The sequence below is a fragment of the Drosophila navojoa genome, chromosome 6 (assembly GCF_054131105.1).
Source record: "Drosophila navojoa isolate 15081-1374.11 chromosome 6, UAZ_NAV_1.0, whole genome shotgun sequence".
Lineage (NCBI taxonomy): Eukaryota > Metazoa > Arthropoda > Insecta > Diptera > Drosophilidae > Drosophila > Drosophila navojoa.
In genome coordinates, this window is record NC_142894.1 from 1,419,828 (window position 1) to 1,436,234 (window position 16,407).

Genomic DNA, 16,407 nt, shown 5'->3' on the forward strand with positions numbered 1-16,407 from the left:
GGCTGTAGAAACGAAATGTAATCCTCCGGCCCAGTCACTGTATTAATTATTGTGTAACTTGATCTGATAACAAAGTCGTTGTTTTTAATTGAATTATAATAGTGGTATGTTGTTGGAAATATTCCCACCACTAGTTCAGGTATCTAGGGGTAGATGATTAAAATTTTTTAGAAAATTGTTTACTCTTTCCAGAACTCATTGCTTCAAGCAATGTATGCAACTGAAAAATAAAACGTATTTTCTATTCGTATAAACACAAAAGCCTATGGATTTACGAATAATGAATTGGAATGCAAATGCCTGCTTGAGAAGCGTAATTACCAGAACTGTAAGGTATCAATCAGTTAATAAACTGGAAAAATATTATTGAATCTGTGCAATAGACATTACTAAAATGGATATTTTAGCTACCTGGCTTTCGAATTTGAAATATAAGCGGGTCAACAGATTTCGCTCAAATTTAAAATATATTATCAGGATCAATAAACTAAGCAATATTGATCATTACCCATCAAAAGTCAATGCAGAACTGATGATAGAAGGCGAGAAAAAATTTACAAATAATTAATATTTATGAGCTTGTATGCTAAATTCTAAGTCCATTAATAATTCAATGAAACTAAAATTGAAATTTCTTCGATTTTCTGGACTGCACCCAAATTTTGATACCAAACATAATTACTACTTCTTTTTATACAAAAAATGTAGTGTTTTTGCAATGCTTCCTGAAAGTAATACTTACATTTGAAAGAGTTACGCCAAGCGACAATTTACTGCTTGCGCGCAAAAATTTGCGCTCTTCCGTTTGGCGATTTAATACGATCTTCTCTCTACTTTCCACTGTAGTGCTTCCCTTGTTAAGGTATGTTGTATGATATGTATATGTGGTTAAGCACGTCTTTGTAATGAATTGGTTCTCTTCAATTGGAATCGAGAAATTCTCCTAAGATAAGCAATGAACAGTAAAGAATGATCAAAATATATATTAATTTTTACCTGTCTAACAGTAGGCACTGCCAGGATCATATGATTCTTCAGTGTACTGGGTGCAAGAGTGACAGGTTTCTGTTGAACATTTCTCGATGAGAGACTAATCGACGAGCTATGAACCGATGGCGCTTGTTTATCAATATGCTTGATTTTATCGCTTGCAATGATGAGTTGTACTCCATTCGACATAACATGTGTGGCTAAATTGAATCTAGCCTGATCCAAACTCTCGTTCAATATATTATCGGAATTGATCGCAACTAACTGGTTATTCTGAAGGCGGGACATTGAGTCAGTTGTTGATTCACTTTTACTACTATGTGCTGTTTCGTGTTTAACATGTCTTTTATTGGAGCCTGCATCGATTACAAAAATTGTATGTAGACATTTAGGGTCTGAAGCAAAATGCAAACAAGCTACCTTTCTTTTCATTTTTTGTTAAATATATTTCAAATATCTATTTACATGGATTATATTCAATTATAATTCAAATGTATGACTAGTGTTATTCATTTATAAATGTCATTTTACAAAAGTTTTGAATGCTATCAATTTAATTTGTTGTATATCAACAGTTGAAGTATATAGTATAAATATTGTTGATCAGGATCAATGCCAGAGTCGATCTAGATCTGTTCGTTCGTGTTTGTTTGTCCTATGCATTGGCGTATATCGAAAGAGCATTTTTGCCTGAAATCAAACTTATTTTTTTATGCCTTTGGAAATATATTCGGTGGCATTTGTTTATATATATTAGTTTTATGCAAATTTTTGGAAAGTAAATTACATATTTTTCAGCGAAACTTTTAAATGTATTGCCGTGCACCTACCGGCAGCATAGCTGTTCGGGAATTACTGTATGGAGCGTAGAACCGCACATGTGGTAACCTCCTCACATTTGTATGGAAAATAAAATATATACATTATATTACGATATTATTTAAATCAATCATTTTATTATCAAAATTCAGAAAAACATACGACATGATATAGTTTATTATTTATGCTGTATGATTAAGTAAAATTTTTTACATTTAATACATATTCAAAAATATTATACATACATATTAAAATATATATTAAGAAACCCATCTTACGGTTAATTTAATTTTTTAACTTTTAAAAGGTACATACATTGATTGGTTATATATACATTATTCCTACCTAGTGCGGATTTATAAACTATCCGAACCAAAAAAAGACGAAATTCATATCTGTTTCATGGACTATCATCTTATAAGGACTATTCTGCGTTTTCTGTCATGCCACCGTATTGATATTAGTCGGGATAAAGTGAGTGCGAATGGCTATAATATTATTCAAGTCAGTGTGCGTATGTATTATCGTGACTGTCAGATGCCGAGTACTCAGTCGTGTAAATGTAGAAATGGACTGTAATTGCGCGGTCTGATCGTTGTGCGCCCGGTCTACGACATATGTATATACCTATGTATGTGTAGTTTCTTGTTCATGCGTCTTCTTATATGTATCATCGCATTATTGATGATGGGGAAGCCAACATTAAGGTTGTTGTTGGTGTAATCGGCCAATGATTTACAGGCTTGTAGGTATCGATGTACGATTCTGTGGTATGTTGTGAATTGTGGTTTGAATTTTAAATGTATTATCTGTATAGCTTTTATTTGATAGTCTATTTTTGAAAATTACAACACGCTTCTTTGGTTGCGTTTTCTCTGTTAGCATTATTAAGCTACTGTATAATTCGCCTTTGTTATTAAGCTACTTGACTAGTAATGGGCGTATAGAATTAAGAGGCTTACGACGCACAATTACCTTGCGCACTCGTGGTTTCTGATAGCCTATTAATTCACGCTTGGATATGCGCTTAGTGCTGTGAGGACATTGTCTGCCATGAATATACAAATGGATATTGCAGACCTGCATCTGAAGTGGGAACAACTCGGTGAGGTTATTTATGCTGAATTTGAATAATTACTGCTATTGAAAGGCTCCTTGGTATTCGAAGACATTGATGGAACGTTTTGCTTTGTTGCCTTGGCATACCACAGCTCGACATCCCCAATTATGCTTTCTAAGGTAGCTGTACGAGCATCGGAATCGGAGTTGACTAAGTTTTCACCCAGTTGATTAGGTGGAACATATGATAAGACCCGTTCGCTCTCTCCAAATGCATATAGATCATCGGGATTTTGTAAAGAAACTGTCTCGTCTTGGTCATTAATGTGCCTTTTGTGCAAACTTGATGGCACTAAGTGCTCATAACTACTGTACACAGTCGATAAAACTGTGCTAAATTCACCTGGTCTTCGTCCAGAGACATATAACGTAACTACGCTGCTTTCTTCTTCAGATTTCGTTTGTTGCTGTTTGTTCCGCTTTTGACCTTTGTTCGATTTCCTTGTCTTTTTGCGGTTCTTATTGGTGTGGATACGATCATCGATGGCTATGATATCATCAATATTATCGCGCGCGATGATGGAATCACCATCAAATCGCACCCCATCTTCCAAGTCCTGCAAATCGTCACTCAATAATATATTAGGTGATGTCGTTTGCATTACCTGAGCCACGCTAGCTTGCAGTTGCTGTTGTTGTTGTTGCTGCAGCAGAAGTTGCTGCAACAGTAGATTATTAACTTGGGCGACCTGACTTGATGCCTGCACAACCTGGTGGCTGGGCGTATTAACAATTGTATCTACGTTATATTCAGTTGCGGTTATGGTCTGAGCAGTCGTATCAAAAACGGTTGTTAAGATCTTCTTCCCTTGAAAAGTGATTGGCAAAATTGTAGATTTACCATCGTATATAGTTGTTACATAAGTCGAAGTATGTGTACGATATTCCGTGACCGGTGCTGACGGCTCAACAGCAATAATTTGGCTCATTCCATGGGGCTGAGCAATCGCCCCTAAAAGTGGATTGCTTGGCAAATTGATGTTGCCTAATAACAACTGAGACAGCAAAATGTTGGCTAATGGTGCATTGGCTGCTATCTGCGGCTGCACAGTCGAGACCAGGTTCTCTACAGAATACACTGTCGAAGGCAGAACGTGTGAGAAGGATGTTTTACGGCCACGAATCGTTGTCGGTGTAAATGTAACAGTGGATGTCAACGATTCGCGCAGTAGATACCGTGTTAGCTCTGTGGCACCAGCAGAATTAATGGCGGATTCTTCACGAGTTAGGTACAATGATAGTTGCCCATTGCTTCCTAAAATTTGGGTATATTGATGTGGTCCTAGTACCTCAAGACTTGTCTTCGCAGTCACAATATTTTTGTATTCAGTCACCTGACCATTAATAACGGGCACCGTTACTTCCGCTGGTATTAAATGCGTAACCGTGATTGTAACGCTGCCTAACTCTGTGGATTGGGAGTCCGAGTTGTATTCAATGCGACTTCTTCCACGCATCGTAGTGCGGCTTCTTGTCGACATATTTGCATTGCCTTTACGCGCACGTGCTGTGTTTGAGGCGCGGCGACCAGAATTTTCCACATTATTATTATGCGTACTATAGTTCTTCAGACGGCGCGATGCACTAGTTGAACTGGAAATAGTCGGGGTCCGCCGTGCACTAGACTGTTGTCGACGAAAATTTAAAGACGTGCCACTCTGTCTGCTTTTTATAGAAGCATCTTGCTCTCTTAATGTAAATTGAGTACGCGGCGATGTGGGTCTGCTTGGACGAATTGACCTATGGCTTGAGATGGCAGGAGCGCTAGTACTTGTTTGTGGCTTATGCGTCACCATGTACCTTGAACCGAAACGCGAATTAATTTTCGGACGTGCTGAATTTGGGGTATGTGTTGTGGATAGTATCCGCTCATCGCTATTTAAAAGAATTGGCTCTTCTGTTGTGACAGCTTTTGGGCGCCGAAATCGAAATTTGTTCCTATTTAAGGTATCAGCTTCACGACGTCTACGTGAAAGTTTTGGATTACTGCTGACTTTTGCCGCAGTTTTATTCGAGCTCCGGCGCCGTCTAGTCTCATTTTGTACCTCTCCATCAGCATCATCATCTTCGCCTTCATCATCATCATCGTAATCAGAATCAGTTTCCGTATCATTTATATTATGACTTGCTTCATTGTCTACTTGTGCTTGATCCTTGTGTTGTTTGAATAGTCCTCGTGGTGGGAAAAGATTGTTTTGGGGTCTAGCTCGCGCTTGAAAACTTGAAATTGTGGGTCGCTGAAAGTTTCGTGGTCGTGGCCTCGCTGTCGTCGTTGTAGTTGTTGTTGCTGTAGATGTTTTGGTCCGTCCAGTTAATGGATTTTTTCTTGGCGAAATGTTAGCTGCATTAGCATTAGCCCGTGGAACCGGAGTAAATCCACTGGGCCGACCGAGTGGTCGACGGAAACGCAATAATGGATTCTGATTGCGTCTAGAAATTTGATAATTTTTTTCTTCATCAGCATTGCTTTCAGTCGAATTTTCAGCGGAAGGCTCTTCATCGGCATCGACACTATCTGCATTAAGTTGCTTCAGCGTTGATGTGGTCGCACTATGACCAATTACTGAGGCTGGTCTAATTCGTTGTCTGGAGCTGCCAACACTCAGTGCAGAAACTCGAAAATTAATGCTGCTGGATGGTCGGGATAAGGAATTAATGCTTAGTCGCCTTGAACTGGATATGGGTGCAGCACGCGAAGAGGACACAAAACGGTTTCTAGATTGAGAAAATCCGCTGCTTGCTAAACTAAAATTAGAGCCGGATTGACTAGCGCCGGCATTAACCGCAGTGTTGGTCGATGATTTTATTGGGCGACCAAATAGACGTCTAGAAGATGTTGAGCCGCCATCCAAAGTATTTATTGGCGCATTTGATATAGTCCCTCTACGAGATGTACTAAATCGCCCCACAGACTTAAGGGCCGGAGTTGCTGTTATTGTTGGTGTTATGTCGGATCTGGTGATAATAGTGGCACTGCTTGGACTTAGAGTTTTTTGCTTTGGCGAAAATGTTGGTCTGTTCCGCGAAGCAAATGGTCTTATCACAGGCGCAAATGTTCGTTTCTTTGTTTGCAGAGATAAGCTAGCATTATTATTGTCATTATCGTCAATACTATCAATAGACGTTGATTGCTCAGTAGAATCGGTATTGACGCTACCCTCAACTTCTGGAAGCAAAGACTGAAGACTTACCATTTGGGTGGTGGTAATATCATCAGATGTTGAAGACGGTTGTACTGTAGATGTAGCTATTCGTTTTTCAAAAATAAAGCTTGAGGTACTCTCAATAATCTGTGCATAGCGATTATTTATAATCGTACCAATCACTTTTGATTGATACAAAGTTGTTGTACTATTCCCAATTCGTGTTCCCTCTATTAGTCTAGCCAATCCAGTTTTGTATTGTCGGGATGATCCAGACTCTAATGTCTGTTCAGTTGCTGGCGAATTGGATCTCTTTACTTCATTGATGTACAAGCTCGACGTACTGCTGGTGATCTCAATGGGAACACCTTCATTGTCAACGGTTGATTGAACTTGCGTTGTAAAATACAAAGTGCTGATCCCATCCGCATCAATTATATGCTTATAGTCATAGAAAATTATATCTTTATTTTTGCTCTCGTAATTATTTTCTGAAATATATATTGACTGATCTTGTGTTATTGATATTGTCGGCTCTACATTCGTTGCTGAAGTTTTTGAAATAGTTTTGCTTAGGGGTGTTATCACATTTGTAACGGTCTCGAAACGAGAATTTGTAACTGTTCTATTAGCGTCATATGATGTTGTATAATATGTATACGTGGTATAAAAAGTTGTCAGCTCCGAGACTTCACTTGCGTCTAAATTTACAAAGTTTTTGGCATCAATTTTGGGATTAAGTTGAATACTCTCAAAATTGTTATTAGTAAAACTTTTATTATTTTGGCCGCCTTCGTTTGATATGGATGACAAGTCGGAAATAGAAGTTGGATTCGAGCTCAACTCAAGGTCCAATACTAAACGACTTGTTGGCTCTATGATGTTTGATATGGTTTCCTCTCTGCTAATTGTTGTAATCTCTCCGTCCTTAGCTAACTTAGTCCAATAAGTAAATGTGGTGAAGAAAGTTATAGGAAGAGTAGCCTCATCGTGGACAAGCACTTTTGTTGGCTGTATCGTTTCCGTGGCAATATTCGTTACAGTTTCGAGTCGACTTACAACATTCGTGCTATCCGAAACATACATCGTTGTGTAGAATGTGAATGTAGTAAAACTTGTCTGCAGCAGAAATGTTGCTGATGGTATTATTTCTTCCGTATTGCTCTCAGAACTAATTTGGTCATCATCCCCTTTTTTCCCAACAACTTGATCATCGCCATTTGAACTGCTTGTTCGGATGTCCGTAACCAATGTTAGGTACTCTTCTTTATTTTGCGATATTTCAATAGCATTTTTATCTTCAACGTTAGGAATATCCGACTGGAGTTGAGACTCAGACACGGATAGGGTCATACCATGATCAAAAGCTGAAGGCGTTTTATCTGGTAGTATATCATCAACAATTGTTTCAGTAGTCCACCCCAATTCAGTAACATAATTGGTGAAGACTTCGGTTCTAGACATTATATCTGTTTCAGTATCAGCGAAAATCGTTGTGTAGTAAGTGTAAGTTGTATAGAATGTTTTTGTTTTTTTTGTATCGTTCAGATATGTGTTTTGCTCATAAAAGCTTATCGATTTGGACTGTTCACCGTTGGTCGTAACGTGCAATAAGCTTTCAAGTTCATCGGGAATCATATAACGGGTTTGTGTAGCTTGTATGTTTGGCGATACTGTGATCTTCATATCCATAGTTGGAGTTTCTGCGGGAAAGCTCTGAATATTGTTGATGGTTGTAGCGTCTTCGTCAATACCCAAGGTCGAGGTAACAATATTTGTAATAATCTCTGTATGGCTAGATACAGTTGTGGACTGGGCTTGAAAAAATGTCGTCAAATAAGTATAAGTTGTGTATAGTGTTTTGTATATAAGATCAATTTCATCCGAAACATTTTCACCATCATAATCATCATTTTCGTTATAATTTACATTTACAGATTCTGTAACGTTATTAACAGCACCTTTTAACATCTCTTTCGCTGTCTCCGCGTCTATGGAGCTCTTTTCCCTGACTGTTGGAATAGTGGCCTCTGTTTGACTCTCCGCCAATGTACCTTCTGTGCCTACAGCGTCGCTGATGAATGACTGACTAGACTGAATAGACTCTTGCAAAACTGTTTTGGGCTTTTCTAATTGAGGTGATTCAATTATTTTCGTTGACTCGAGGCAATAGAATTTAGTTGTCTCCTTTATATCAATTGAAACGGGTTCCTTTTTGTCGTTTTCATTATTTTTTGTACTAGAAACATTCATATCTGTCTTTAACAATTGAGTCAAATATACTTGTGAAGAAATGTGTGCGCAGTTTTCTTTGATGGCATCGTTCGGGCTATTAAAAACCTTAATCATCGATGGAGTTTCAGTTATATTTTCGGATATCTGAGAATAGAGAGGGTATGATTTTTCTACATCCTCTAAGCTTGTAGTGGACACTTCTGAATCTTCTGTTGAGGTTATCTCTGTTGTAGTTTCTTCCTGTTCAGTTGAGATTGTTGCTATTGGTGTTGTTATTGAAAGGAGACTTTTTTTCACAGAAGTAGGCTCGACAAAGTTGGCAAACGGATCATCATCAATGAATATAGTTGTGGCTCCTTCATGTACCTGATTTGATTCAACTATTTGGTCTCTAGAAGCACTAATTTCTCCAATGACTTCGCTGGAGGAAAGTGATAATTGGGCTGACTGGGACTGCGCTTTGGCTAACGACGAATATATTTGCAAAATTTCTTGATCAGTTGGCAACGAAAACATTGGCCTAGCTTCGATTGTGCCGATATCATCCGATATAACTTTCTGACCTGTTATAGAATCAAGATTGGGTGTTGGAAGCTTACTAGCTTCTAATATTAGCTCTGAAATATTTGGAGTGGAAATCTCGGCCATATCGCTTCTTGGTGGCTCTGTAGCATCACTGAAGCTAGCCCACTCATTTATTTCAGTTGTAGTAGCACTTTCAACCACTTCAGCTGTTTTTGTGGAGTGAATTTTCATGGTCGTCAAAACAAAGTTAACATCACTGGTTCTAAGCGTAGCCATGCCTTTTATTGATGTTACGTGGCTAGCAGACGAACTAGGCTGCGAAGTTCTTGGCTGGAAAACAATCAAGCTGTCGCCTACTAGAGTTGTGAAATCAGCAAAGCCATAATATGTGACAGTAGATAATTGTCTCTTTGGTGTATTAATTGGTTGATGATACGATTTATCCTCTCTCACATTTTGTCCTACATTATGCTGATAAATCTTCGCGGAGCGTCCCTCATCACTGGGATTGTCATTTGAATCAGAAATTATCTGTGTATCTTGACCTTCTTTTATTTGATATCCACTAGGCTCAAAATTATTTTTAATCGTAAACGTCGGTAAATCACCAATCGGCAACACTTTATCAGCAGCAACTTTTCGAGCATTGTCCTCCATATGCCTAGAACGAGTAGCAAACTTTACATCAGAATTATATTTTATCTCTTTAATGATGGAATTTGACTCAACGGGTTTTGAAACCAACTGACTGACGGACTTTAACATAATAAAGTCCGTGTTACCAATAAAATCATGATCATTTCCATTCGAAGGGACCCCTACAGCTTCCAAAACTAGTCTATCATCAATTTCCTGCCAATCTGGAAAATCAGCATTCAGTAAATCGTTATGACTTTGCAGATAGGATCGTGTTTGCGAAGATTGAACACTGTCGCCCACCCAACTGGTGAAAACCGATGGTGACATGGTATTGGGGCTATTTTCAAACAATACGCGCGAACTTTTCTTTAGATACTGGGCGTATAGTCGCCCATTATTCAAGGTAGTTCCCACGACCTCGGTGGCATATTCAGTTGTGACACCCTCTTGAATGAATGTTCGGGCTGTTGAGGTTAAGAGGCCAACTTCTGGGCGTACAGACAAAAATCGGCCATGAGTATCACCTAAACGTCCCACTCCGTTCTTGTTCACCAACAATACAGTCGTTAACTCTAATATGATGAAGTATTACACAAACACACACAAAAACATGATTAACGTTTCAAGTCAAGATTTGAATATAAAGTATACATGACATTGATAGGCAATAAATAGCAAATAATAAAAATATGGTACCAATATTTACAAAAGCATATATATTAAAATAAGAGAAGAGTTATTTAAGATTATATCGATATATCCACAATGTACAGCATAGAGAGATGGAGAAGTCATTTACATAAAAAGAAATAAAGAAAAGAAGGGACAAAAGAGGTAAGTAAGTTCATACATAATACAACTTAAATACTACACTGGCTTTTTATTTACGTTTACAAATAAGTTCTTTATGTATATACATATGTATATATATTTTATAAATCTGTTTCTAGTCTGTTTTATGTACGCGTTTCTTTATAGTATGTACATAAAATTCGAAACAGACTTGTATATTCAAAATGTTCTAAGTAACAGTGCGATTAATGTGAATTATACATACATAGCATATAATCTATACACATACAACGAAATTCCTTTATTGTTACACACAAATGTATGCACAAATATAGTATATATTGCTTACCCACTGCACTTGCTCCACGTAAAATTGGTGTTGGTTTCATACGGTACGACTCATCTGAAAATTTAAATATATAAATAATTAACAAAATAAACAACTGAAAACAAGAACGTCGCAGTCGGGCGTTACCGACGCTGATCTCCATTCCAAAATTCAGCATTCTAGCTCTTCAACTAGTTTTCCGTTATGCCACGCAAAATTTTAACACTTTATAAATCGGAGTATGTGTTCCAAATTTTAGCTTTATTAGGGCCGAAATAACCTGCGTTTATACAGACAGACGGACGGACAGCAAGACGGGCATCACACAAAACCAATATACTCATTTCGTGGATGAGTATAAACAAATAAGAAGACTCTAGTCGAGACTGCTCGACTAGGAGATATCCTGAGCCCTCCAAGCTGATATTCTTATCATTCTGCACTTCTTTTATGCACGCACACATACATACACATGCATCCACCCTCACGCGCCTGCGCTCTGCTAACTGCGCGGTAAGCAGCGACTGCGCTTGGGCTGCGCTGCAGTGTGGGCAATAGTATGAGAATTTATTTGATGAATAACTTTTTTTGTAGACATGCAATCTTAATGAAATTTTCAGAGCGTAATCATATGGTCAAAATGTGTGAACATTCTAAAGCACAAGTCTCTAGTACTCGAAATACGCAAATTAAGGGCGAAGGGGGCGTGGTATCCAAAATCTGTTGATTACAAAATGTTTGTATTCATCATATATATATACACAGTAAATCTGAAGTCTCTATGTCTAATAGTATTCCAATGAGGCTCAAAAAACAAAATCAATTTATGGATTACTCTCGATAAAAAAGTTATCGGATGAGTTATCGAAAAAACAAACTCGTACTGCGTATGGTATACACGAGTATGCACAAAAAATTTCAGCTCTCTAGCTCTTATATCTTCTGAGATCTCGGCGTTCATACGGACGGACGGACGGACAGACGGACAGGGCTATATCGACTCAGCTCGTTGTGTTGATCAAGAATATATATACTTTATGGGGTCTGCGATGATTCCTTCTGCCTGTTACATACTTTTACACAAAAACATTATACCCTGATTTCCCATTTTCAATGGGTTCAGGGTATAAAAACACTTCATGCCTATAGAGGAGGACTGGAGCACCATTTCTGTGGAAATGTGTAGAGAGTTTATGTCCTCTGTTCCCCGAAGGATCAGCAACATCTTTGCAAATAACAGCGGACACACAGGGTATTACCCACATTCATTTGAATATATTCTAAAAATTGCATGACATTTACAAAATTTGAATTTGTGTTTAAATTCTGCTAGGGACACCTATTAATCTGGCTAGCAAAATTTTGAGTATTTTGTGAAGTATGCAAAAATGATGTTACACATTACATTACTATTTAAACATTTTGTTGTTGTTGGTATTATTCTAAGATATGTCTATTTTTGAATACAAGTTAAGTGTCATGAAAAAATAAAAACGTCATTCCCATTTAAGAAAAAAATAATTGCACACCTATTAATTTGACCATGAGTGTATATACCAAACAAAGAGGGAAAACAATTTTTTAACTTCAGGAACACTTCATCAAGAAATATTGGTTACTTAGGACAAAAACCCAAATACCATTACGCTTCCATATTTATGATTTCTTGTATATTATATAGTATATATTTTGAATATTTTGGCTTTACTGATATTTAATTTTAGTTTGGATCGCTCATAATACAATATTAGAAAGACATTCAGCTGATGGGATGACCTGTCTGAAAGTTTTCAGAGCACAAGATATGAGATTTTGATATTATGATATTGAACGCCTTTTTCGTTTTCTTTTTCTCATCTTGTTCATTCGTTGTTGACCCAAATAGCTTTTAGTTCGATCCCAGCCCGCCTTTCTTTATTAATAGTGCCGATAATGATGTAGCTACATACATATGTGTCTATGGCCGTGCTTGTTGGCTTGTTGCTTTATACGTTCGTATTGTAAGGTTTTTTTTCTCCGGTTATATTGTGAAAGCAGCTTTTATTCTTGTTTCGCGGAGCTTGTGATTCGAGTCTTAGCTACGATCAGAGTAAATATGTATTTTATTATGTATACATGTCGTATTGCAACTGCTAACTGGCCCAGTCAACAAACTAGCTGATCAAACATTCGCCATAACAATACAACGGATGTAAAAGAGGATGTGGATAGTGATGGGTGGTGTAATCAACACTGTGTTACATCTCACAAGTCCAATGACTTTTTCCTCCCATTCAATCAATTCTATCAACACTAGTTTGTCCCTACAGCTATTAATTTAAATTTAAATTTAAATAAGAATACTATTAATTTAAATTTAAATTGAGATAAGATTACTATTTATTGAAATCCCCAAATAATTATGTTATCGCATATGCCATATCTCATGTATGTAAATAAATATCGTAGCAGAAAAGCCCTATTATCTTAGCGGAAACTCCTAAATTATTGTAAAATACTGTTTACAAAAGTCTTCACTGTAACAAAGAGACTAATAAATTGAAATTGAAAATGTATTGAAAGGATGGGTCGCAATGGGAAAATGTTATACAGAATTGCAGATTGCGTCATGTGTGTAGCATTGATCATCTAATGCATAAAGTCTTTAGGAAATCAATTCAAAAGTATGTTATTCGATATGTGATCCAATAATATATTTCACAGGCAGATTGTAAACATGTTAAAACAAGTAGGAAAACTCTGGTCGAGAGTGCTCGACTAGATACTACCCTGAACCAAACTAATAATAAAAACGCACATTTACTATGGCTAAAATTTCAATTCCGATGTATTTAAAAATATAAATTAATTTATTTAAGTATATACAAATTTTGAAACTATTATAAAATTTCGACCTGCTCTTTTATCACGACGCCACCTCACTACTCGAAAGTGCGATGGCAAAACTGAAATAGATTCACTGCTGCAGCGCCATCTAGGAAGTCTAAACTAAACTAACTGTTGTTAATTGACCAAACATTTTGTTATTTTTTAACGTCGATTGACTTTACCGAATATGATGCAACTTTCAGCATATGATCTAATTGACAAATTGAAAAAAATTAAAAATTAAAAAAAAATTATAATTAGCTACAGTGGCATCTACCTTGATTGATAATGATCGGTCGATTTTTGAAGATAAACTCGATATCCACGCTGTATATACGGTCATTAAAATCAAGTCTCTAGCTCTTATATCTTCTGAAATGATCAAGAATATATATACTTTGTGGGGTCTGCCTCGCCTCCTGCCTGTTACATACATTTGAACAAAACCATTATACCCTGATTTCCCATTTTCAATGGGCTCAGGGTATAATTAGTTAGTAACCACCGAAGTTCTGTTTCTTAAGCGCTCAATCAGAATCTTAAAATCATAACCAAATGGGAAGAATCGCTGATATTGATACTGATAGTATGTTTTATAGGTAGTATGATAGTATGTTTTTGAAGTTGAAAAAAAAAAAAAAAAACTCATATTAATATTACTCACTGCATATATAGGCCCATAAGCTGTCTTATTCATAATTGAAAAAATTAAGCTGTCCTATTCATATTAAAAGAGCCATTTCAAAATAATAATATATATATTTTTTGTGGTTGGACGATATTCATGAAGCTTTTAGATCATGATTAAAACATAAATAAGCTTGAATTTTTCAAAGCAGAAGTAGTATTTTAAATACAACTACATAACAAATTTGGAGACTATGGTTCTAAAGATGTAGGAGATGTAATTAATGACTTATTTTAGATATTCTATACAAAATAACAAGCTGAGATATCGATTTTTGGGAATTAACTCTATGTCTGCATATATTTATATATATGGACATTTCTTTTTTTTTTAAATTTAAAGCTTGCTTGTAGATTTTCTGAGATTGGCAAGTTCAAGCATACGGACGAAGAGACAAACGAGCAGGGCCAAATTAACTCAGCTCGTCGACCTGATCAAGAATATATATATACTTTGCCTGCCATGCCTCCTTCTGCTTGGTACATATATACATTTCAACAAAACCATTATACCCTGATTTCCCATTTTAGGGTATATGCTAATTACTTACCGATTGATTGCGCAGTTGCGAAAGGAAATGCTCCCATCAGTACCATAACTAACACTAATTGACACAATTTCGGGAATATCCTCGACATTTTAGATGAAATATAATTCTCACGTTCACCTCTCGGACAAAAACTTGCGTAAGAGATTCCTTTTCTGCATCCGTTTCCGCTTTCAATAGATGGGTAGCGTAAATTACGTATAGCTCTGCTCAAAAGGGATTCTCGCATATTTAGCTCTTCCTTCAATCGATTAGATACCGGATCTATACACATGATATATTTGTGCATTTATGCATTCATATGTAAAAATATTTGACGATATGAATGTGATAGATCTCGATCGAATTTCATCCAAGATCTGAATTTGAATAGAATATATATTGATGTATATGTATGTATATCATTAGCTTTATAATTTTAGTTATAGCCCGCTGCTCTATGACCAAAATTTCTGTTCATTTATTATTCAATCAAATGACTGACTTAATTTTATTGTACAAGTGCAATTTGTTTCATGTTAAATAATATAAAAATGTATGTATGTATGTTGGAGATATATATATATGTATATATATTATATATATATATATATATTGGTTGCAAAACTGAAGATGAGGCTATATTGGAAACAGAAATGTCCATATTTCATTATCATATAGCCTCATCCTCAGAGTTCGTATACAATCGAAATTAGACGCGGCTCACTCACTCTCGTATCAATTCAAGTGACATTCGAGTATCTGCATACGACTACAATCCGTAGTAAACGTAAATATGAATATTTCTTTTTACGAATACTTATGCTAATCTTATTGTTGCATAAATTTTCGCAGCACTCTACTCTGAATACATACACTTTCACACATCGAAATAAACACACACGTATACACATGAACACATACACAAGCGCAAACATATAATCTATTTTCACTTGACTGGTATTGATTTTTGTGCATACTTCTCTCGATTAAGAATGCTTTCAGCTTCTTATTGATGTGGCAAACAGTCCCAAGAGATCTAACATATATATGTGATAAATACATGTATATATACGCATATAGTTATACACTCACAGACGTCTCTTTTAATATACGTACATTTTTAAGATCTTTTCTGATGCGCACTCGATCATGCCATGCAGACGAAAGCTACAATACTGACTAGGCCAACGAAAAGTTGATGGCCCAAACTCGAATCACAAAGTCGAGTCCCGAGCTCGAAACCGAAACTTCGTGAAGACGTTTGTTGCGTCCATGTTTTGCTGCATTTGTCGTAGTGCGCATGCGCAAAAGCTGTTTGGCTGGTTCAGGTGGCCCCAAAAACGAGATATTGAGATACAAAAGCTCGTTTGACAGCGTTTTTTGTTGTCTATATCGCAGTTGTCTTTGTGAGAGAGTGAAAAAGATACGTGAATATACAAAGCAGATCTGCAAATGCCAGCAGCAAACCTTAAGCTTGCCTTATACCTCTAAGGTAAGTTAAACTTATTTAAAAATAGTTATCGATTCCTTTGAAACAAACTCGATCTTTGCGTGCATTCAGTTACAGTTAGGTAAACGTTCATACGATACGTCTTTATTTTTCTATGCTTCACATACTTGAACTATTATGCATTGCAATTTCATTTTTGCAATTTTCGCGTGAGTAATTGATCAATATGGGTCGAGGCAAGCGATCCCCTTCTGGTGTGCAAACCATAATATTTTCCTACGG

The 16,407-nt window shown here is 36.6% G+C and overlaps 1 protein-coding gene across 3 annotated transcripts; it reads right to left on the minus strand.

The window, feature by feature from the left end:
- Positions 1–1,913: 1,913 nt before the first annotated feature.
- On the minus strand, positions 1,914–15,929 carry LOC108655377 (uncharacterized). 3 transcript variants are annotated; one of them, XM_089262898.1, is made up of 5 exons: positions 15,792–15,884; positions 15,653–15,711; positions 14,697–15,052; positions 10,612–10,665; positions 1,914–10,042 (listed from the first exon to the last, which is right to left on the minus strand). In XM_089262898.1, the coding sequence occupies exons 3-5, from the start codon at positions 14,980–14,982 to the stop codon at positions 2,925–2,927; spliced, it is 7,458 nt and encodes a 2,485-aa protein (XP_089119024.1). In that variant the 5' UTR covers positions 14,983–15,052; positions 15,653–15,711; positions 15,792–15,884; the 3' UTR covers positions 1,914–2,924. The 3 variants fall into 3 exon arrangements, with proteins under 3 accessions (XP_089119024.1, XP_089119022.1, XP_089119023.1); XM_089262896.1 differs by lacking the exon at positions 15,653–15,711 and having other exon boundaries at positions 15,792–15,929; XM_089262897.1 differs by lacking the exon at positions 15,653–15,711 and having other exon boundaries at positions 15,768–15,843.
- Positions 15,930–16,407: the final 478 nt, after the last annotated feature.